The sequence below is a fragment of the Chenopodium album genome, chromosome 6 (assembly GCF_948465745.1).
Source record: "Chenopodium album chromosome 6, dcCheAlbu1.1, whole genome shotgun sequence".
Taxonomy (NCBI): domain Eukaryota; kingdom Viridiplantae; phylum Streptophyta; class Magnoliopsida; order Caryophyllales; family Amaranthaceae; genus Chenopodium; species Chenopodium album.
This window is the reverse complement of record NC_137839.1, coordinates 1,344,838-1,368,517: the sequence shown is the minus strand read 5'-3', so window position 1 is coordinate 1,368,517 and position 23,680 is coordinate 1,344,838. Positions and strand designations below refer to the sequence as shown.

At 30.6% G+C, this 23,680-nt stretch overlaps 1 protein-coding gene across 2 annotated transcripts; it reads right to left on the bottom strand.

Moving 5' to 3' along the window:
* Window positions 1-1,291: 1,291 nt before the first annotated feature.
* LOC145635522 (NAC domain-containing protein 75-like) lies at window positions 1,292-10,200 on the bottom strand. Of its 2 annotated transcripts, none has more exons than XM_081686820.1 (6): window positions 9,047-10,200; window positions 8,675-8,876; window positions 7,569-8,191; window positions 6,330-6,650; window positions 4,357-4,515; window positions 1,292-2,275 (listed from the first exon to the last, which is right to left on the bottom strand). In XM_081686820.1, exons 1-6 carry the CDS (start codon window positions 9,191-9,193, stop codon window positions 2,174-2,176), a joined length of 1,554 nt encoding a protein of 517 aa, XP_081542946.1. In that variant the 5' UTR covers window positions 9,194-10,200; the 3' UTR covers window positions 1,292-2,173. The 2 variants fall into 2 exon arrangements, with proteins under 2 accessions (XP_081542946.1, XP_081542947.1); XM_081686821.1 differs by having other exon boundaries at window positions 8,675-8,852; window positions 9,047-10,199.
* Between the last annotated feature and the right edge of the window lie 13,480 nt (window positions 10,201-23,680).

Here is a 23,680-nt window from a genome sequence, read left to right as displayed (position 1 = left end):
TTATAATGAACATTCTTTGATAAAATAGTATCATACTCAGCTCCTAAATAATGAGGGATTAGGACAATTATAAGGGAGTACTTTTTTTTTTTGCATAGGTACATACAAGGTAAGAACACCATATTTAGAAACCAATAATTAAAGTTTGGAATATGGCATATAATAAAGCAAAGAAATAAAATCTTACTACATGATTTCAAATGTATGTGATTTATGCTTCCATGCATTATGCGCGGCAAGAAGATTCCAATCCATATATTTTCCAAAAATCAAAGTTGAAAAGAAATTTAATCTCTTCTAGCTTTACTTCTAGCTTCCTCTAACTCAAGGTCCAATAATTATACACAAAAGTCACCATACATTTTTGTGGTAAATGTACCAACAAAAAGAGAGAATATATTCTCGAAATTCCTTTAATTTTTCTAACATGTAATGCACCAAGAAACAAAGTCATTATTCAAAATAATCTTTTGAATATATGAATAAAATTCACTTTATTATTATTGAAATTGAATGTATTGCTTATCACTTAGAAACATAAATTCATCATCATATATAGATCTACTTTACATAATCTATCATATATTCTTACATATGTCATGGGTCGATCTATTATTAAAACTTATATATACGTTGTGTGTGGTCGGGGTACCAACTAATAAGAACAATAATGTCTTAGGCTAATTTGGACACTACAAGATTGTGAAAATGCCTCATCATATAAACACGTCCTTTTACAATGTCATGTGAGTTTGAAAGGCAACACATGATAGTAATATGTATTCAACATCACATACAACACACTCAGCTCCCATCCATCTAAATTTTTTTAGATACACTCTCCTGGATACACGTATAATAACTACAAACTCTTTCAAGTGATTTTTATTTCTTGGAGTCAAATTATTATCGAACATAAGCTAAATTAGTTTAGAACAAATTCGTATATCCACACTGTATTTCTTGTATTTTTTTTTCAACAATGATCGATTAGATACTTGTACAACTCCGTGTAAAATTAATTATATATGAATCATATAACATAAATATTCGATTAAAATAAGGTTAAACCAGAATAACTTATAGAGTAAGGAAACTTTACATGCTCATACAATATACTTTAAAATCTACACAAAAGATCAACAACCCACGACTTTAAGAAATCATAATATTCTAAATTTCTAACAGCTGATCTGATTCACTAATCATCAGTCCACCACTTATAAGAATTTATATATACTTGTACTTATAAATTTGACTAACATGTATATTATTAAATATATATATGTCATCAAATAATATTTTAGCAGAAAGAGTTGCACACAATCCGATCACATTCAAATGGACCTATGCATTCACAAAATAATTTAAAAGATAAAACAAAAAAAATTGTAATAAATGTTGTGAACACATTTGTATTTGAAATTTAATTTACATCCTTTTATAAAATTTTAAAATGAGAAAACCTATACATTAGCACAAATAAAAAATACAATTGTTCCTATGACAATTTGCACAATTTCTTAATGGCAAATTTTTCATGTTTTTTTTTTTCCTTTTAGAAAAAGAGAAAAAAATTCTGTATAAAATAAAATGAAAACTTATACGGAGTACATTATACTCTCCTAGCTAGCTACAACAAACCACAAAATAAAGATGAAAATAAAAAAAATAAAAAATAAAAAAATTATAGTTCTTAGAAAGATGATTTTGTAATCATATTGTTGATGATTTTGATGTGCTTTTTGGTCATCTAAATTGTCAGTAGTCCAGCAGCCTTTCTTTCTTTCTTTTTCTTTGTATGAGAGAAGAAGCCTTTTTTCTTTCTTCTTTTTCTTTCTATACAACATGGGACAGTTGTTGGATCAGTTAGTTCAGTTGTTGTTGATCTATCACAGAATTCCACCCATGAAAAAGAAAGTAAACAAGTATTACCAAGGCCATATGTATACATATACAAGTATATGCTTTGTATATAGATCGATCGAGTAGGTCTTCTGTCAAACCGTCTGACCAAATGTTTTTGGCTTCCGTTTAAAAGAAAAATAGACGAAGCCTTTGGATATACTATATGTTGATGATAAAATTGTTTTTTTGTTTTTTTTTTTCCTGTAAAAATAAAATAAAATTGTTTGCCTTTTTTTTTTTTTTTTTTTTCAATTTTTTTCGGGTTTTACCCATGATGATGATGAGAATCTGAATGGTCAGGATCATGCCAGAAAGAGGAGTACTTCATCCAATCTGTTTCTGCTGGTGGATTTGTCATGGAAGACTCCTGCCATAAAATTGAGGAGAGAAAATAAAAATAAAAATTAGGGTTAGGGTTCTATATGTACAAATTAAATAATTAATGTATGATATGGAAATTAAGAAGAAGCTACCTTTTTTGTCTTCTAATTTAAGTGGAAAAGACAGACATTGACAATTAAATAAAATTCTGATGTTGTTATCTTGGTATTGGAATAATGAAGCCAAAAGTTCTTGGGTCATTGTCTATATTTACTACTACTATATGTTATGCCAATTTTCTTAGCTCAATTTGAAGAAGACATTTTTTGGTTACGTTCATAATTGATTTTTAACCTTATATTTATATTATTATTTTATTATTACCTTATTCTTTCAAAGAACTGTACCAAAATTCTCCCTTAAAAATGTGTTTTGCATTATATGTAGTGTCGTACTTTATTCATATTGAATGCTAGTTTGTACAATGTTTTATTATTTGGCTATTTGCACTATGTACTTTCCTATCATATTTAATTTTCAGAAATTATACAATCATAAATAATTTTCAATGAAGGGATTGTTTCTTTTAATTAGAAGCCTAGTAATTTAAGGTTATACTTCGGGTAGTTTAATTTAATAGATCGTACGTATACCTCTACAGTACGTCCTACACATAAAGCCCTAGAGAAAAAAAAAAATCTCTGTGCATAGTATGAATAATTAAGCCATAAGGGATCTTTAAAAATTAGATAACCAACATGACTTAGTGTTTAATTCTTATATGCATATTTATATATTTATTGAATTATAGGCATCAAGTTAAGGTCTACAATTTCATAGTAATTACTAACCAACTTGTATTATTTTAGCAACAATATAATGAATTTTCATGACTTCACAAATTTATAAAAGAACCAAAAACAACTTACAATAAGAATTTAGTTTTTATGCTTCTTTTTACTTCATCTATCATCATTTCTAATTCCTCTAATAAAAGTGACTCAAAAAAAAAAATTATTAAAAAAGGTGACAAAGTTGTAACATATATAATTGCCCTAAAATTGATGGTGAAAATTAACAAATCAAACACCCCTAATTATTGGCAAAAAAAGTATAGCACTAGTTATATGGTCCTTACATAAAATTGGGGAAACAACAGTAGAAAACAGCTGCATGAAATTACCATTAAAAAATGAAAAAGAAATGATGAAAACATTCTTTTGAATATGAATGTACAAACATTAATTGATGACACTCTATTATTCCAAAGTTTTCATTTGCACCGAAAGAGGCAGTAAGAAGAGGACCAAGTCCTTATCATAACCCCTCTCTTTTTTACATGCTAACGTGAATTTACCACCTAGCTATTTTTATGAAATTTAATTATCCTTTAGAGGAATTTATATATTCTAGGTCCCGTCGTACAAAAAAATAAATAAACACGTAAAAAATAAATAAATGTGTGATTTTTATGAAAATTCCTACCGTTCTCATTAGCCATTAATTAAAAACTATTATCAACATTGTATGTGTGTTTTTTTTTGACGGGAACATTGTATGTGTGTTACTTGTATATGTTCATTGATAAAGGGGCCTTTTCTTTTTTATCTATCATATTGTTACTTTGTTTTAGTAGGTAAATCCACTATTATTATTATTTCATTGTTTATAGATCTTATTAAATTAAATGAGTTTCATTGTGTACATTGTACACAATAATGTACGTAGTAGAGAAGAAAAACAAATCAAAAGAAAAAAGAGATAAAGAGAAAAAGTAAAAAAAAAGGTTTCTAGTTATCTCTTTATTCTTAAACTACTAGTATAGTAAAGACGTATGTAGGGGGGGATTTTTTCATCTTTTCCAACTTTTAATCCTGTTTACTTTTTCTTTTTCTAAATCTATACATATTTGATCAATGTATTATATATACTCTATCCGTCCCTAAATATTGCTCATACTCTAATAATTTTTGTAACTCCATACAATCACCGTCAAAACAGTTATAACAGGTAGAGATCAGACCAGACTGAATACACACATATATAAAATCTCGTGATCACGAAATTATATAAATATAAAAAAAAGTAGACACACATAGAATTCAGAGTCAAAAAGGTAAGACTTACTTCCTTGATATCACCACCATCAGAAGCAGAAGAAGTGCAGCCCATGATGATTTCTTCTAAACCAGCAGCAGACCTTCCTCCAAGTTTATGATGTTGTTGTTGTTGTGTTGTCTGCTGTTGTTGTTGCTGCTGCTGATGTTGTTGTTGCTGCTGTTGTTGCTACTCAATACATAAAGAAAACATCAAAAGTTATAAAGCATGACATTATCATCAAAAAATATCATTTTGTCCCTACATTATTACCATATCTGAAAAGTTATTATTTAGCTCATATATATAAATTAATTAGCATAGATTGAACTAGCTTTGAACTAACATTAAAGTAATAATATATATATATATATATATATATATTTACTACTCTACGTTGGATGATTATGATGTTAGATAAAAAATTAATCCACTTTTATACATATTTTATTCTTAATTAAAGTGTACAATATATATGATTATTATTATTACTACTTAGACTTATTTTTAATATTCTTAGACCCCACATAATCGCTATTTATTGTTTGATGAATTAATGTTCTTCAATTGTTTAATTTTTCCAACATTTGTCTATATGGTACACAAACTATGGCTAGAATAAGGACCATTCAATATACATAAATCATTATCAATGTACCACATATATATAAACTAAATGTATGCTATATATTTGGAGTTTTTCCTTTTTCATGTTAAAAGGCTCTTAGAAACATTATGCCAAGAAATAAATGTTGAGTTTATTTTATTATCCACAAAGTAAATTCTATATATCTTATTAGCCCTAAGTGATTACTTGATCCACTACTTCCTTGTGTGATGCAATTATCTCAATTGATCCCTCATCCCCTAATTAACAACTCTCACATAAATTTATTTTTAAAAAAAATTGTGCTCGTATTTAAATTACTTCTATAATACTCCGTATTATCTTTGTGATTTATGTAAAATAATATTTTGAGCATAAATATATTAGAATTTTAAATAGTTTTGAAAGCTATCTAGGTGTGAAGGACTCTATCTTTTCCTCCTCATATAAGTAGCTATGTTGTGCATTGCATAAATAAAAATCTCTAGTAATTTAATTATGAAATTTAGTCAGTAAAGAAATTATAAGAACTTCTTTTTTGACTAATGTACAAAGAAAATCATCTAAAAAGTCTAGGTAGAGGTTGTATGTTTAGAAAAAAATGAACATTTACAATCACATTAAACTCTAAGAAGGCAATTGATACTAAGAATTTAACTATCTACTTAATAAAGCGTCAAATATTTAAGTTGAAATAATAAGGTTGAAGTGTATATAAATTTCTACCTGATGAGTAAGAGCTTAAATTAGGTGTAATTAAAGTGTTTTCACTAAACTTTATTTGTTGAGATGATGTATTTTAAAACTTCTACTTGTTATCTTAATTCAATTTTACCCAATTCAGTACTTCGTACGTACACGGTACACATTAAAAAGATTTATTTTTTTTAGTTTTATTTCTTATAGGAATTTTTTATGGAATTATATACAAGTGTAAAGTAGAGAATTGAAGTGGAAAAAATTTTGTATTAATAATGTATTTGAAACAACATATTTGGGGTGAAAAAAACACTATTCTAAAAGGCAAAAAATTTTAGTGAGGAAGGTCACCTAATTTGTATTTTTCATAATGTAAGAAGAGAACTATTTCTAATCTAAATTGACTTAATAATTTGGACCTAAGTGAGCATGGGACTTTTGGACAACTAATTCATATGAAAGGGAGGGATAGCTAAGTGGTTAGAGCTTCCCTCCTGATTCTAGGAGACCCTGTGATCAATTCTCACCTCACCCTTGTAGCTCTCAAAAAAAAAAAAAAAAAAAAAAAAAAAAAAAAAAAAAACTCATAATTCATATACAAATCCATGCATGCCATATAATGTATCTTGTTAATGGTAGAGTTATTACATGACACATATTAATCCATCATACATGAAATATAGTTAGAATTGATTACCTGATGATGATGAAAATTTTCATTTTGGAGCATGATTCGCGATACATGGTGAAAGGAATCATCATCAAGAATAATGGAAGCATGATGGAGGGGGGGAGGGGAGATGATTTGGGAAATGGGATGTGATGGTCTACTCATGTGAAAGGCGGCCGAGGTTGCTATGGATTGGTGTGTATGATGATGGTGATGATCTTGGGGAGCATTCATAGCATGAGGATGGTGATGAAGCTGATGATGTTGTGGCCTTGGCTCGTGGTCGTCGCATGCCGCCGACATGGCGGCACTTTCCCTTACTGTTGTTGAACCATCTCCCATTCCCGCCTAAGGGACAAAGTAAACAAGGGCATAAATTAAAGCTAGATTAATTAGCTATACTTTAGCTAACAAATATATTTTTACTACAACTTGATTGTGTTTTTAGTACTTTATTTTGCATTTTAAAATTAAATGAAGTTTAATTTACACTTTTACAAGGTTGCCAAAGATTTTGTATCTTTAATTCTTCATCTTACTAAGCTATTCTTAATAAGTTGGTAAACAAATTAAAGTCAAAACTTTGGTGCATGATAGTGATTGTTTGGCAATCAAAATTTAATTAACTTCTTTATTCTTTGCATGCAAAGCCATTAACACAAAAAATATTAAATATAAATTAAAACTACAAAAAAAATATTTAGAACTTTACTCTTTTACTTTTATTTCTCTCCTTTTTTTTTGGCTATTTTTATTAAGTTTTTTCTTCAACTAGGAATCCATTTTAAGGAACCAAATGCAAATGTTGTGTGACTAGTTTTATCTTTTATGAGTATCATCATATATTAAATTCAAATCTTAATTTGTACATAGTACTTTGTAATATTTAAATTAGTGTGACAAACTCCCTAACTATTAGTACTTTATTAGAAAAAGTGTAAAAAAAAAAATAAAAAAAAATAAAAAAAAAATAGTGTGTGGGTATTATATTTCTAATTCAAATCTCATTTAGTACTTTGCTATATTTAATTAGTGTGACACTCTCTAATCCTAACTCGATTAGTACAGTTTTTTTTAAAAAAAAATTAAAATAAAATGACTTGTAATTTACCTAATTTTGTTTTTTAGGTACACAATTATTATTTTATGAGAAAAAAAAAATTCAAAAATTGTGAAATTTCACCCATTTGGTAGGACAAGCAAATGAATAGTTGAAATTCAAACACAATCTACGTTGGGAAAGGGGAAGAATGAAAGTATTTTTACCTCATCAAAACCTTTTCTGGTATTATTATTATTAGCAAATGGATTAAAGCTGAATTGTTCAGCAGCTCTCAAATGCTGCATATCCAACGCAGTAAAACTCGAAAGCGCGGCAGCAGCACCACCAACAACATTAACACCAGCAGAAATAGAAATTTGATCATCTCTACTATGATGAGTAATCACTTCTTTAGATGAAGAAGTACTTCCACTACCACTTCCACTCTCTCTTCTTCCACTAGGCTCACTTCCATCTCCGGTTGTCGCGCTACGTTCCATTGTCCAATTACATTGCCTAGGTTGTGTTTGGTAGAATATTTTGGACACTACTAACTCCCCTTCTTTTTCCTCTTCATGTTGTCCTAAGTGATATTGATGCATCACCCAATTTGTTTTCTCGGGTTTTCGATTTTTGCCAAAGTTTGTGTATAGGACTAGAATCTTCTTACACCCCTTTTGCTTCCCATTCACCATTACTGGCCTTGTCTTGCCTGTTTTATGCCACCGGGTTTCGCCCCCTTGGAGGTCGCATTCGGTTTGGATTTTTCTTCGTTTTCGTGTTCCGGTGGTGTAGGCCTTCGACGGCCTATGGAAGAAGTGTCTACTCAATCCATCTCTAGTCACTCCTGTTGAAAAATTAAACATAAGTAAAATCCAAAGAATGAGAAACAATAAAATTGAAAATATTGATATTTCAAAGTTAGGTTGACTTAGGTGCAACCAACTATAAGACAAATGTAAATAAAACTACTAATTATGAATATGTGATGTAATGAAAGTCATAACAAACAATGGAGTGGTAGAAAATTTTGGGAGGAAAACACTCATAAATAACTATTTGGGGTGGTGGTGGTGGTTAATTAGTGTTTTTTTAGTTAAGACTTTGTGATTAATTAAAAAAAAATTGATTAATTAACCTTTTTATTTTATTTTATTTTTTTGGTTTTTGGGTAGGCAAGGAAGCAAGGTGTTTTAGATTAATGAAACAATGTTTTTTTTTTTTTTTTCTCTCACAAAAAAGGATTGTAAAATTTTAGTATAATCTTATGGTTTTTATTTATTTTTTTTTACAAAATTCGGCGAAAAAAGAAGATGATCAAATAGAATACCTGGGAGTTTTTCAGGATGAGTGTAACAAATACCATCTTCACCTTCAATAGTAGGGATAAACTCATCAATTAAAGGATGAGATTTGGATGATTTTCCTTCCACTTTTGCTTCAAGATGTTCTATCAACTCTTGGTCTGTTGGGTCAAATTTAACACCAGCTGGTAGACCTACCCAATCCTGTCCCCAATAATTTTCAAGAAACTTCATAAACAAATTAGCACCTTCAAAAAAAAAATTACAACCCAAAAATGAATTTATAACATTAAAATCATTTTTCCGAAATCATTATTAGTCTAATTATATCAAATTTGTTAACAACGCTTGCTTACTAATAAAAATACGGGGTATTACAGTATATATTAAGTACATACCGGTTTTGATCCTTCGAGTCTATGACCGCAACCAGGGCACTGTTTCGATCCACAAAGCTGATGTTCCTCAAGCTTAGCATCTATGAGATCGCTCGCGCTACTAATGGAGCTTAATTGGGATTTGTTACTACTACTATTATTATTCATAGCTAACTAAACTCTAATTAATTATTAAAAACTAATTAAGAATTCTTCCAATACTCCCTCAACCTTTTTTTGAATGATATAATTATACTAACTACTATACTACTACTAATAATAATAATAATACTTTTTTTCCTTTATTATTATAACAATAGTGACCTTTGCTTCTTCTACACTTCAAATAACACTCTTCATCATCAATAACAATTGTTGTTGTTGTACTAACACACCATCAATGATCATTCCTTGAATATCATCCATCAAAACTGCACCAAAAATCGACAAGAACAAACAGAAGGGTTTATTTAACACGAGAAGAGCACACGATTTTGATTGGAATACAAGAAAATCGAAACACCCAGATGAAATCAATGACAACCCAGATGATAAAATTGAAAACCCAGTTGGAAAAATGGTTTTTTTCTCCAAGAAAAAAATAGGAGATAGAGATGGAGGAGAGAGAAAATGAGGGGATAAGAAGAGAAGAAGAAGAAGAAAGGGAAGAAACTGACAGTCACGGTGGAACTCAGCTAAAAAACACACACTTACTCTAGAGAGAGACACATATACTAACTTTGAATAAAAGGGGAAAAAAATATTATTGGATATTTATATAAATTTTGAATATAAAAAATGGAAAAAAAAAATAATAATAATAAACCCAGAAATTGGTGAAAACTTTAACGGAAGAAGAAGAATTGAAGAAGATGAAAAAGGAAAAGGTGGGTTCAGACAAATAGGTATACAATAACCCACCTTTAAAGGACTTTCCCAAATTAAGTATGGCGGTTCTTATATTTCTTGACTAACTGCTTCCTAAAGCCTTAAGAATTTAAAATAATAAAATATAAAAAAAAAATAAAAAGGAAAAAAAGGAGTAAAATTTGGAGTTGTTGATTGAATTAAAATTACAACATTTTATGTTATAAACTTATAAACATGATTTTTGTAAAGGGGTATTGGTGAAATTAATGGAATATTTGGTGGGGTGAGGGAAATTTTAGTAAAGTTTTAAAAAAAAGATACCCAATTGTCAAGTTGGAAAAAACACAAATTAGAGAAAATTATAGGGGTGAAATGGATTTTTTTTTTTTTTCTTTTTTTTGTAAAAAAAATTAAAATTAAAAATGGGGTTTATGGGTCATTAAGATAAGAATTTTATTTTTCCTAGAATCAAGCTTTTTACAGAGAAAGAAGGAAGAAAAAGGAGGGAAATTAAATTAAAGGAAATAAGAAAATAGAGAGAGAAGAAGGGAGAAATAAAGGAAAAAGATGAACTCACATGGGTTTTGAGCTGGAGTGGTGATCATGATTCTTTTGCCATGAAAATGTTTTGGTTTTTTTTTTTTTTTTTTTTTTTTTCTTTTTCTTTTTTTGGCTACTAAATTTTTTAAGAAGAAAGAGAGAGAGAATTGCAGAGAGGATGAAAGAGTTGCTTGATATGCAAGGCAAATGAGCAGTTTATGTACTTGATGGACCACCTACACAAAATCACCCCTTAAATCCCTTATTATATGAAATCCTTTTGGATTTCCTTTTACTCTTTTATTTATCACTAACGACCAGTTTGATATATGTTATCCCGTAATAAATCGTGGTAATGGTAATGAATTTTTATTAAATTTGGTAATGCGTAATACTTTGTATTTCCTTCGTTTCAAAATATTGTCTTAATTTTGACAAAAAAGAACAACATTTAGAGGCTGAGGAAGTGTGATTCTATAAGAAAAAGAGTCATATTAACGCGTCACCAACTCACCACAATACTTGTCTCCTTCCAAATATCTTCATTAGTTTTAATTTCATTGAAACTCATTAGCACTTGTAGATGTGGTAATAAATTTTGTATAAAAATACACATGATAATATGATACATAAGATATGAAGTTTAATTAATTACATATCCTGTTCCCTGTAAGGACATTGAAACGAGACTTTTATTTTTCAAAATGACTCCTAATTCCATTACATTTAAACCATATTCATTATCATCCGCTAAACAGGCAGATAGCGTGTTATTAACATTTTCAATACCATTTCCTGGCCCCACCCCGCACCCGTTTACTTTTCAAGACTGGACTAAAACTGTTAACCGGAAACTCATCCCCCTTAACCGGAAACTCATCCCCACCACTAACTTGACACCACATCCAAAAAACCTCTCTCATTTAACAACCACCGACACGAAAACCCACACCACCTCTCAAGTCTTAACTCTATCATCCAACCACTCCACTGATAAACATTAAGCACCTCTCAACTAGTGGGTGAGGCTCTAGCACCGGCAGGAAGAGGGGAGCTAGTTCAAGTGGGGGATTAGGAGAAGAAGGAAGATGAAAATTAAAGGGCTAGAAGTGAAATGAATAATCACGTGCAATGGTGGTTTTAATTTGTAGGTTGTCGTGGCTCTATCAAGGGGAGAGTTAGCTCCGGCAGGGGTATGCCAGGTGGGTGAGTCCGGCAAGGGAAGGGATTGGGGAAGTGGGATAGGGTTTTTAATTTATTGTTTTTAATTATCCTTTTTAATAAAATTATGAAACAAAACAAAAACCAATAAGAAAGTGACACGTGTCAAGTCACCTTCTTTAATAGGTTACGAATTTGATAAATCGATAAAAGGCTCATTTTAAGTAGATATGGGTCAAAGGTGGGATTGTTTTTAGATTTCGAAAAGGTGATATTGTTTTGAGAAGAAAAGTCAAAGGTGGGATTATTAGTTTCCATTTTTCCAATACAATATTACATTAAATTTTGAAGCATTAAATATATAATATATACCATTTTACATTGATATTCAAAGTAAATACGGAATACCATTTTTATACAATTTGTTCTTTTTTAATGGTTAAAGGACCCTGATTAGACCTATTTGCGGGACAAGCACTTGACAGTAGAGGGGATTGTAAGGAATCCTTACCCCTAATTACCCTCTCATTTAATATGATTTAAATATTACACCTATAGAATCTGAGGTAATGATCTTATATCAAGAGACCAATACTTTCTTGGTAATACTGTATGTTTTATTTTGAATAATTGAGGAGTATGCCAGATTGATAGTGTTTGTTTTCATCCACCAATAACTTTTCACTTTATAACTACATTTATATAAATGTATACTATCAAGAATTCAAAAGTTCAACCTAGCAAACAATTAAAATAGAGTTTCTAGATAATTTTTTCCATAAAATTTTGTAATTTGGTCGACTTATTATCTGACGACAAACAAGCTAACAAATGATAATGTTTATTAGGTGCTTTTTATGAAACTACCAAAATAAGTGGGTTTCCAACCCCTATTAAATTACTCGAATTGGCAATAAAGTGCGCTATATGCATGCACGTAGGTACGGTACAACCATGATACATTATACTTCCTAAATTAAAATAATCAGAACAATTGTAATATTTTTATGAATATGTGTTTCAAAGAAATATTTGGTTTTACAAATTTAATTATGATTGACACTTATCATTTTGATTTATTGGAGATTTGGAGTTGTCTAATAAGCCTGCATTAATGCTTTGCATTTGATATATGTTTCTATTAAAGTATGTACTCGTAGTTTATACTCCTTGTGTTTTCAAAGTTTGTCTTATTTGAAATCTTGATATATCTTTGGCAAATGAAATCCAAAAATTAATTAGGAAATAAAAATATAAATTTGTGTATTTAAATACTAATACTTCGAATTAAAGATGCCACAAATATGTAATATTGAGCAAGGGGTCGGAGGGAGAGAGTGTGTATGTGTGTAATTTGTTATCAACACTTGGCATATATTGCTAGAATACCAAATGTCCTTGTGTTTACAAAATTCTATACATAGACAAATCGTATGATAAACACTCCTAATTAGTTGATCCACATGTTGAAAGTGAGTAGAATACTATGGAATAGATAAAATAATTATGGAGTGGTCAATTGGATCCTATAAGATGTATGTAATATAACCGAGATGCATTTTCCTTTTAGGGAGCTCATATCCTAAGATACTTCACAATTAAGTGTACTTGGTTGAGAGTAGTCTTGGGATGGGTGACATCTTGGGAAGTTTTTTCGGGGTGCGCATAAGTGAAAACAAATTGCTTCGGAAAGACTTGTGTTGGTCTATGAGGACAGTTGCTGGCTCTTGATACATATTTCATGACTATAGGCCCTTCCCTAATTTGTTTGGGGTCGGGGTGTTACAAATGGTATCAGAGCAACCCCAACCGCATGATGATCATGGATAATTAATCCTATGTTAGTTGTGCTTAGAACTGTCAAAAGTTAACCCGATCCGAAATACCGACTCATACCCGATTATTAACCGTACCATCTGAACCCGAAAAAATGGTGACCCAAAACCGACCTGACCCGACCTGAAACTAACCCTAGACCCGAATTGACCCGAGTATGTGAGACCCGAACCCGAACATGAACTGATCTGGAGATGACCCGACCCGAATGTTTACTATGGTCCCTAATGCTATTTGGGAGTCCAACTGGGTGGGTGGAACCATCCAATTTTCCTTTAAATGGCCAATTAACCGGTTTACAACTTGCACCGATTTCATTAACTTAAGCCTACCATGAACATGTATAACAACATATAATGATCATATGTGGTTCCAAATGGCATTATATGACCCCGAGATGTATCACCTAATATCTCAATTCTTTTCGACACCGGGCCCCGAAACATTCGAAATTTCTCAAAAAACGTGAATATTAGCCTTTAATTTTGGAATTTTTTGACTTTTTTTTCGCCCGGATATAAAAATTGCCGAAATGTTTACCATGGTCCCTAATACTCTCCTGGGCTCCAATTGGGTGGGTGGAACCATCCAATTTGCCTTTAAACGACCAATTTACCGATTTACAACTTGCACCGATTTCATTAGTTCAAGCCTACCACGAACATTTATGACAACATATAATGATCATATATGGTTCCAAAAGACATTATATGAACCCGAGATGTATCCCCTAAAATCTCAAGCCTTTATGACACCAAGCCCCGAAACCTCCAAAATTTCCCAAAAAAGCGTTGATATTAGCCTTTAATTTTAGAATTTTATGATATTTTTCGCCCGGAAATAAAAATTTCCGAATTTTTTACCATGGTCCCTAATATCCTTCGGGAGTCCAATTGGGTGGGTGGAACCATGTAATTTGCCTTTAAACGGCCAATTTACCGGTTTACAACTTGCACCGATTTCATTCACTCAAGCCTACTACGAACCTTTATGACAACAAATACTGATCATATATGGTTCCAAACGGCATTATATGACCATGAGATATATCCCTTAGAATGTCAAGACTTTTAGACACCGGGCCCCGAAACCTCCAAAATTTCTCAAAAAGTGTGGATATTAGCCTTCAATTCTGGAATTTTTTGACTTTTTTCGCACAGAAATAAAAATTGCCGAAATTTTTACCATGGTCCCTAATGCTCTTTGGGAGTCCAATTGGGTGGGTGGAAACATCCAATTTTCCTTTAAACGGCCAATTAATCGGTTTACAACTTGCACCGATTTCATTAACTCAAGCCTACCATGAACATGTATAACAAAATATAATGATCATATATGGTTCCAAATGGCATTATATGACCCCGAGTTGTATCACATAATATCTCAATTCTTTTCGACATCGGGCCCCGAAACATTCGAAATTTCTCAAAAAACGTGAATATTAGCCTTTAATTTTGGAATTTTTTGACTTTTTTTCGTCCGGATATAAAAATTGCCGAAATGTTTACCATGGTCCCTAATACTCTCCTGGGCTCCAATTGGGTGGGTGGAACCATCCAATTTGCTTTTAAACGGCCAATTTACCGATTTACAACTTGCACCGATTTCATTAGTTCAAGCCTACCACGAACATTTATGACAACATATAATGATCATATATGGTTTCAAAAGACATTATATGAACCCGAGATGTATCCCCTAAAATCTCAAGCCTTTATGACACCGGTCCCCGAAACCTCCAAAATTTCTCAAAAAAGCCTTCAATTTTGGAATTTTATGATATTTTTCGCCCGGAAATAAAATTTTCCAAAATTTTTACCACGGTCCCTAATATCCTTCGGGAGTCCAATTGGGTGGGTGGAACCATGCAATTTGCCTTTAAACGGCCAATTTACCGGTTTACAACTTGCACCGATTTCATTAACTCAAGCCTATCACGAATATTTAATTTATGACAACAAATACTTATCATATATGGTTCCAAACGGCGTTAAATGACCCCGAGATGTAACTCCTAATATCTCAATTCTTTTCGACACCGGGCCTTGAAAAATTCGAAATTTCTCTAAAAACGTGAATATTAGCCTTTAATTTTGGAATTTTTTAACTTTTTTTCGCCCGGATATAAAAATTGCCGAAATGTTTACCATGGTCCCTAATACTCTCCTGGAGTCCAATTGGGTGGGCTGAACTATCCAATTTTCCGTTAAACGACCAATTTATCGATTTACAACTTGCACCGATTTCATTAGTTCAAGCCTACCACGAACATTTATGACAACAAATAATGATCATATATGGTTCCAAAAGACATTATATGACCCCGAGATGTATCCCCTAAAATATCAATCCTTTATGACACCGGGCCCCGAAACCTCCAAAATTTCTCAAAAAAGCGTGGATATTAGCCTTCAATTTTGGGATTTTTTTATTTTTTTTCGCCCAGAAATAAAAATTACCGAAATGTTACCATGGATCCTAATACTCTCCGGGAGTCCAATTGGGTAGGTGGAACCATCCAATTTTCCTTTAACCGGCTAATTTACCGATTTTCAACTCTCACCGATTTCATTAATTCAAGCCTACCATGAACATTATGACAACATATAATGATCATAAATGGTTCCAAACGGAATTATATGACCCCGAGATGTATCCCCTAAAATCTCAAGAGTTTTCGACATTGGGCCCCGAAACCTCCAAAATTTCTCAAAAAGCATGGATATTAGCCTTCAATTTTAGAATATTTTGACTTTTTTCGCCCGGAGATAAAAATTGCCGAAATGTTTACCATGGTCCCTAATACCCTCCGGGAGTCCAATTGGCTGGGTGGAACCATCTAATTTGCCTATAAATGGCCAATTTATCAATTTACAACTTGCACCAATTTCATTAATTCAAACCTACCACGAACATTTATGACAATATTTAATGATCATATATGGTTCCAAAATGGCATTATATGACTACTAGATGTATGTATCCCCTAAAATCTCATTGCTTTTTGACATTGGGCCTCGAAACCTTCGAAATTTCTCAAAAAAAACGTGGATATTAGCCTTCAATTTTGGAAAATTTTGACTTTTATTCGCCCGGAAATAAATATTGACGAAATGTTTACCATAGTCTCTAATACCCTCTGGGAGTCCAATTGGGTGGGTGGGACCATCCAATTCGTCTTTAAAAGGCCAATTTACCGGTTTACAACTTGCACCGATTTCATTAACTCAAGCATACCACGAACATTTATGACAACATATAATGATCATACATGGTTTCAGACGACATTATAAGACCCCAAGATATATTCTCTAAAATCTCAATGCTTTTCATCACCGAGCCCTGAAAACTCCAAAATTTCTCAAAAAGCGTGGTGATAAGCTTTCACTTTTGGAATTTTTTGACTTTTTTTTCGCCCGAATATATAAATTGCCGAAATATTTACCATGGTCCCTAATACCCTTCGGGAGACTAATTGGGTGGGTGGAACCATCCAATTTGCCTTTAAACGACCAATTTACTGGTTTACAACTTGCACCGATTTCATTAACTCAAGCTTACCATGAAGATTTATGACAACATATAATGATCATATATGGTTCTAAACGACATTATATGACACCAAAATGTATCTCGTAAAATCTCAAAACAATATATCAATCATATGATTGTTGGACATTCACGTCCATAGCATTGAATTGAGTGGTCAAGAAAGAATGATGAAGACTCTCAAAACCAATTTATACTACAACAGGTGGCCTTAATGATTGATCTATTTTTCATTGTTATCTTCTCCTCTCTATTCAATTATTCATTACTACATCCGATAAAATATACAAAAATAAATGACTATACATAGATATATATACGTAATATATACTCAGAAAATATATGATGTACATGCAATATGATAGCAAATCATTTAGCATTAATCTTCCTTTTTATTTTTTGTCTAATATAAGTAGTAAATAAAATATATTAATACATTGAGTTGACTATTAACGATGATGAATTAAAATGGACCCACTTTCACGTTAAACTTGTCTTATGGTCCTCTGATCCCAAGGTACTGATTATTTATGTCCCATGCAACATAAATACATAATTAATCTTTTTGATAGTTTAACTTGATCTTATTACCTTTTTCAGGCATGTGATGTTTTTATTGGACGAATTATACTGTAAAACATTACAGTATATTTTTGGAGCCAAAAAATATATTATCCTTTTAATGCGTGTCACACCATAATGTATTTGAGGTGCAAAATTAAAGTATATCATACGTCGTATTATCTTTGCATAACTAGATCCTAGAAGTGGATGGTGGAGCCCTTATATGGTGTTTGCAATTGTGTTTATTTCATTGATAACTAATTTCTTAGTATTTGTTAGCTTTAATAAAATTATAAATTGATTAATAAATTGAATATACACATGAGTTTATTAGCGTTACAATATTAGTTGTATACGCAAAGTGATTGTTGTAATGTTTGTGTATCAGTGTATGTATTAGTAGGGATTTTTGCGTGATAGGATTGTAACAATCTCATGAGACAAATGTTATACAAAATTTGTTCCATTTTTCAATGAATCATAAAGCGATAAATGTTCAATTCGTTCAATCCTATTTCCCCTGAAAAACTCGTTCAAGTTTTATCAAAACTCCAATTTCTGCAAGTTTATTTCAAAAAAAATATATAAATACTAACTCCGGTAAATGTTATGTGCAACTTTGAAATATTTTATATCTCACAAATAATACCCAAAGTTGCGCATAACATTTAACGGAATACGGGAATAGTATACAAATCTATATTTCAAGTTACTGAGCATTACACACACATAAAAGTTATTTAGTGTTTCAAATTAATATCATGCCAAGTATGCTTGTATAATAGTAGGGATTCTAGGGAATGCGTTAGATTTGCAACAATTACACGTAGAAAATGTTGCGCCGATATATATTTGTAGTAAAAGATTAAGGTATTACTTGAGGACAATGCATGACGATGGTATTACGGATCAACATTTGACCAAACTTTAATTTGGAGAAGCAACGTAACATTTTAACGCTTGCATTGAACCATATAACTAACTAATTATCAGCTTTTTAAGCAACAAATGTCACATCATAAAAAAAAATCTAAAGAAAAAAGAAATAAAAAGAAGAAAATAAAAGCAAGTAAAGGGATGAAGAGGTGAAAACCAAAATTGAAGCAACAAGTGGAAATAACAACGTTTGTGGATCAAACTAATTTAGGTCAACACTCCATTATCCTATCTATTGTCGATCTTTACTTCCTTTGTTTTTTTTAATCTTATATTTTATTTTATTTTTTATAACAATAATTTTCACTGTTGTACTTCTCATTATATTGAGTTTCGCTTGTTCGTTTTTTTTTTTTTTAATTCATGTCTCTTCTATTTTAATATACCACACATCCCCATATTACAATTAAGGATTAAAAAGAACGGAGAAAGTATTTGTGATTATATAATTGAATAAATCCGTAGAAATATAGAAAGAAAAATGCATGAAGGATTTAAGGGGAAAAAGAAGTTTAGGGAAGGACCCCAAAAACGTGGCTAAATGTTTCACCAATGGACAAGAGATTGTGCACCATCCTTAATAGCGTGTTACAATGTTACCTGCCTTTAGATAGGCATGCCAACATCATCATCATTGTCATCCTGGATTTTCCTCTTTTTTCAACTCTCATGCTCTAAAAGCTTCTCTCTCTCACGCACTATTTACAAATTACTCCCTACAAATGTAAAGCCTTGGGCTATTAGCGCCGACTAGTAGTGATACAGTACCAATTAATATGTTCGTTTTTCAACAATATAATAAGTCATCTCTTAATAATGTTTATCAGAATAGTGAGATACAAATGTACAATTACGAAAAAAGTCACCATCAAAGAATATAAATCAACCCTAAGAATCAATTCACTTTATTAAGAATCAAAATTGATCATGTCGTGATATTGTTGTGAGACTTCTCTCCAATATACAAGTAGAGTCAATTTTTGCAAAAAATAAAAATAAATTAGAAAAAACATGGAAAATGCTAAAGTTGGGTTTGATTTCCCCTCAAAAAACAAAAGTTGGGTTTGATTTACCCTCATCAATAAAGAGGTACGGATACTTCATTTCGATAGTTAGAGTATGATTTTTCATAATTAAGCTAACATGCATAACCTTAATTTAGCTAAATTGGAAAATACTTGTACCTGAACATTATTTCCGATTTAGATTTCCAGACTTTTAAGTAGTTTGATCAGCCCAATGGGCCCCTTTTATGTGAATACAGGCCCACGATAACTGTCTTGAAAGAAAAAATAAAAATAAAATTTCTAAACATGATTTATATAAGTATTAGTTTTCTTAAACATCCTATTTCCAAATTAGCAAATGTGAAATTGGTGGACAGTGGGGTCCTAAAGTTTCATGGCCCAACAATTTGAATAATTAGACATTTAGACTAACTAGATCAGTACGTACAATTTAGGGTTCGTTTGGCATTGTTGTGATTTTCTGTTTTTTGGTTTTTTATTCTCTAAAAGTATATGATATGAGTCCCATAATGAATCAAAAAAATTATAAACTTATTAAAATTATGATAATTATGAAAACTGACAACAGAAAAGTGAAAACTCCTTTTTCTTGTTTTCTGTTTTTGGTTTTTGGTTTTCAAAAAAACAGGAAACTGAAAACCAAAACTGATGCCAAACAAGCCCTTATTTATTTATTTTTATTGATGCAAAATCGTGCAATTTATAACAAATAAACTCTGTTTTTGTTCAACTGAGTTAAGACGCTAATAGTTATTTAAAATACTACTGCTATACGTGTAAGATATATAAATTTTCTAGAATAATACTAACAATTTTAGTGTGTATCTTTATTACTTTCATTTATCACTTTAATACTTTCACTTTCATTTCCTATTACTCCATTCTCATTCACTTTCTAATTCTAATTCTAATTCTCATTAACATTCCCTTCCTCAATACCAATCATTAATTAACTTTCTCATTCTCCATCTCAATATTATGTTTTACTTCAACCCTATTTTTCAAAATCTTTGTCCATATGACCCTAAGCCAATTAGTGTTGTAATCTATAAATTTCACTTAGTTTTTACATTTTACAGTTTATCCATTTCATCACATTCTCATTGTTATCTTGGAGAAATTATGTAGGGAAAATACATGTTAAAACATCATGTTTTGTGTAAGCACATTTTTAAAATGACATCTAAATATCTAATGGCCAATATCCAACAAAAGAGCCAACATTTCGTTTAGCTCAGCTCTAATCAGTTCAGTTCAATTTAGTTCAGTTTCTAATTTCTTTTTCTCATAAACAATTCATTTCGGTTCAGTTCAGCTCCAATCAGTTCAGTTTAACTCAGTTTAGTAAATCAGAACAAACCCTAATAATACTCCGTAGTTCATAGTTTAATTTTTTTAAATTATAAAAATACAAACTTTAATTATAGAAGTACAATCTTTTGTTTTCCTTGGAATAAAAAAAGAGTAAACAAAAAATGAATTGTGAACTCTCTAATGGTTGCTAGTCCCAAGAAAGATATTGCAGTCAGGGGGTTAAAGTTTTAACGTCATATAAATTGGCAACCTTTTCGGAAAAAGAAGAATATGTCATAATCACGTATTCACGATGTTAATGCTAATATTGGTCCATTTTTTTCGTGGAAAAAGGAAAGTTTGAAGAAAAAATAATTACTCATACATTGTGTTTCTTTGTAAGCTAACAGACAAGTACTTTTTTTAAAATATTGTTCTGCCACTATTTTACATAATTTATTGATCAATTCATTCAATTTTGTTAATCTGTTTTCTCTACAATTAAAGTAATACACATTGATAATTACCGTACAAATTTAAATTTGACTTAAAGTAAAGTTTTTTCTTAGTAGTTAGTATGTACTACTAACATTTATGTTGTTTTATCACTAATGAAGTGTTTCATTTTATATTTATCACATATGTTATACTTTATTTTATAATATTTGCATGATATTGACATTTTACACTATTAATTCCTACACTGATTTTAACCACATTTTAATACTGATACATGTAGATACATTTTAATTAATATGGAATTAATTTCGATACATATTTTCATACTTTAATTTTGTAGTTCGTTATTAGTAAAGCATAATAAAAAATACTAATAATGTCAAAGTACAGTGCTTTGGCAAACATGTCTAGTTAAAACGAGGCAACAATTAAAAAAAGGATGAAGTTTCAAACAATTATCGTTTTGTTGTTTATTACGTCGTGACTATATATCTTTTTGTAATAGTATATACCTCCTCAATAGTGATACACCACCAGTTATTTTGATTGTTGTCTTTTCAACTCTTCCAATTGAAGTGTTAGACCGTTCTTATGCAAAAATGAATTTATCATTATAAACACATACTTCTAACAAAAAATAAATACATATTCTTTACCAATTTCTAACATATATATATCGAGAGTATAGTACCATGATATGTAATTTCCTTTATTGTCAAGAAATGATCGAATCTTGGAGTTGTGAGTTGTGACATGACAATCATAAAACATAAAAACAGTAAACGTGAGGAACGTGTGACCCTACTATAATTGTGACTTTGTGATTTGTGATTAAGCCAAAATCCATAAATTTACAAGTTATTCAAAAATCCGACAAAAGGTTAGATTCCCACAAAGCTTCTCAAGTTGAGGTTAAAAATAAAGGAAATATACATTTCACCAAATCCTAAAGTTTAGCATCTAGCAACATTTTATTTTTTTTATTTTTATTTTTTTTAGTTGAAATAGGAACGAAGTTTACTAAATATAGACTTATTAGAGTGATTGAAAATGCTTAAGAATCGTGGTATGAGAGGATTAAGATATAGTAAAAGTGAATAGATTAAAAAAAATGTAACTAAGTAGAAAGCCGGTAGGATAAAAAAGTTTGGAGGTAGTATATGTTAGAGTGCGACTCTTGGATAGAAGTTAGATTTTTGGATTATCAACCGCATTACTGTTCTAGTTATAATTAGAATCAATAAGGCAATAACGCGCATGATTAACAACTAGTATATGTATAAAACTAAACAAACTTTAACTTTTTAACTTATTCGATTTCAAATACACAATAATGATTAATAATATCGTGTTATTCAAATTTTTCATAAATATCTTATCGTCATCACAACGATTCATAATGTAACGAACTTTACATATGTGATCAAATTCATGACCATGGGAGAGTAAGGATTGTTAATATGTTTGTTCCCATAATTAATATCATTGATTAATATCAAATCACCAAGAAAATTCTTCGTTGACAAGGAGATCTTACCAAAGCAAAAGAAAATTAGACCAATAGTCGGCTTTTCCCACGAGCATGTACCAAAATAATTTCCACTTTTGGAAAGCAATAATTAGGGAAAATAAGGAAAGTCCACTTATCAAAATCTGCTAATTAGACCAAATCATTAGTTATTCAAGGCATAAAAGAAGTTTGTCTAGATTCATTAAGTTTTGTTGTCATTGTATGTTGGTTGAAACCACCCAAAACTATGATACAATACGGAAAATATGTTGGAACGTTCATCTTATTTTGGCTTTTGCTTTTATTGTACGCCTCTAGGAAATTTCATACTCGTACTTAGTTTTAAAAAAATTTGTGTTATACTGAAATTTAGTAATGCTTAATTTCCGTAGTACGGTCATATTTGGAGATGTCAACAAATAATTTGAATTTACACTAGAATGATTTGCTTTTGAAATGAAGTTCACGAATGTCTTTGTGGGGTTGGATAACATGATTAAAATTAGAGATATTAACTAGAAATAAACATTAGTTACACTGATTGATACGTGATTTTGACATGCATTTCAAAATTAATACTTGTATCATTTTAGAAAATATTTTAAATTGTTATGCAACAGCATTGACGTCCTTGGCTGCTCCTTAGCTAGCAAGATATTCTCCTAACTTATTGCAATTCAAAATATTTTAAGTTAGGTTAAAAAAAAAAATAAGTTTGTTTAAAAGCTAAATATGGCTGCAATTCAATTTACCAATCAAATAACTTCCACAGTTACCACATACATATAACTATGAATTTTTCTTTCAAAAAAAAAAAATATAACTATGAATTTCACTGAAAAACTACCCCCTCATTTTACGTACCAAAGAGTCTCACAATTCACATTGTATGGAGTAATAAAAATGAGA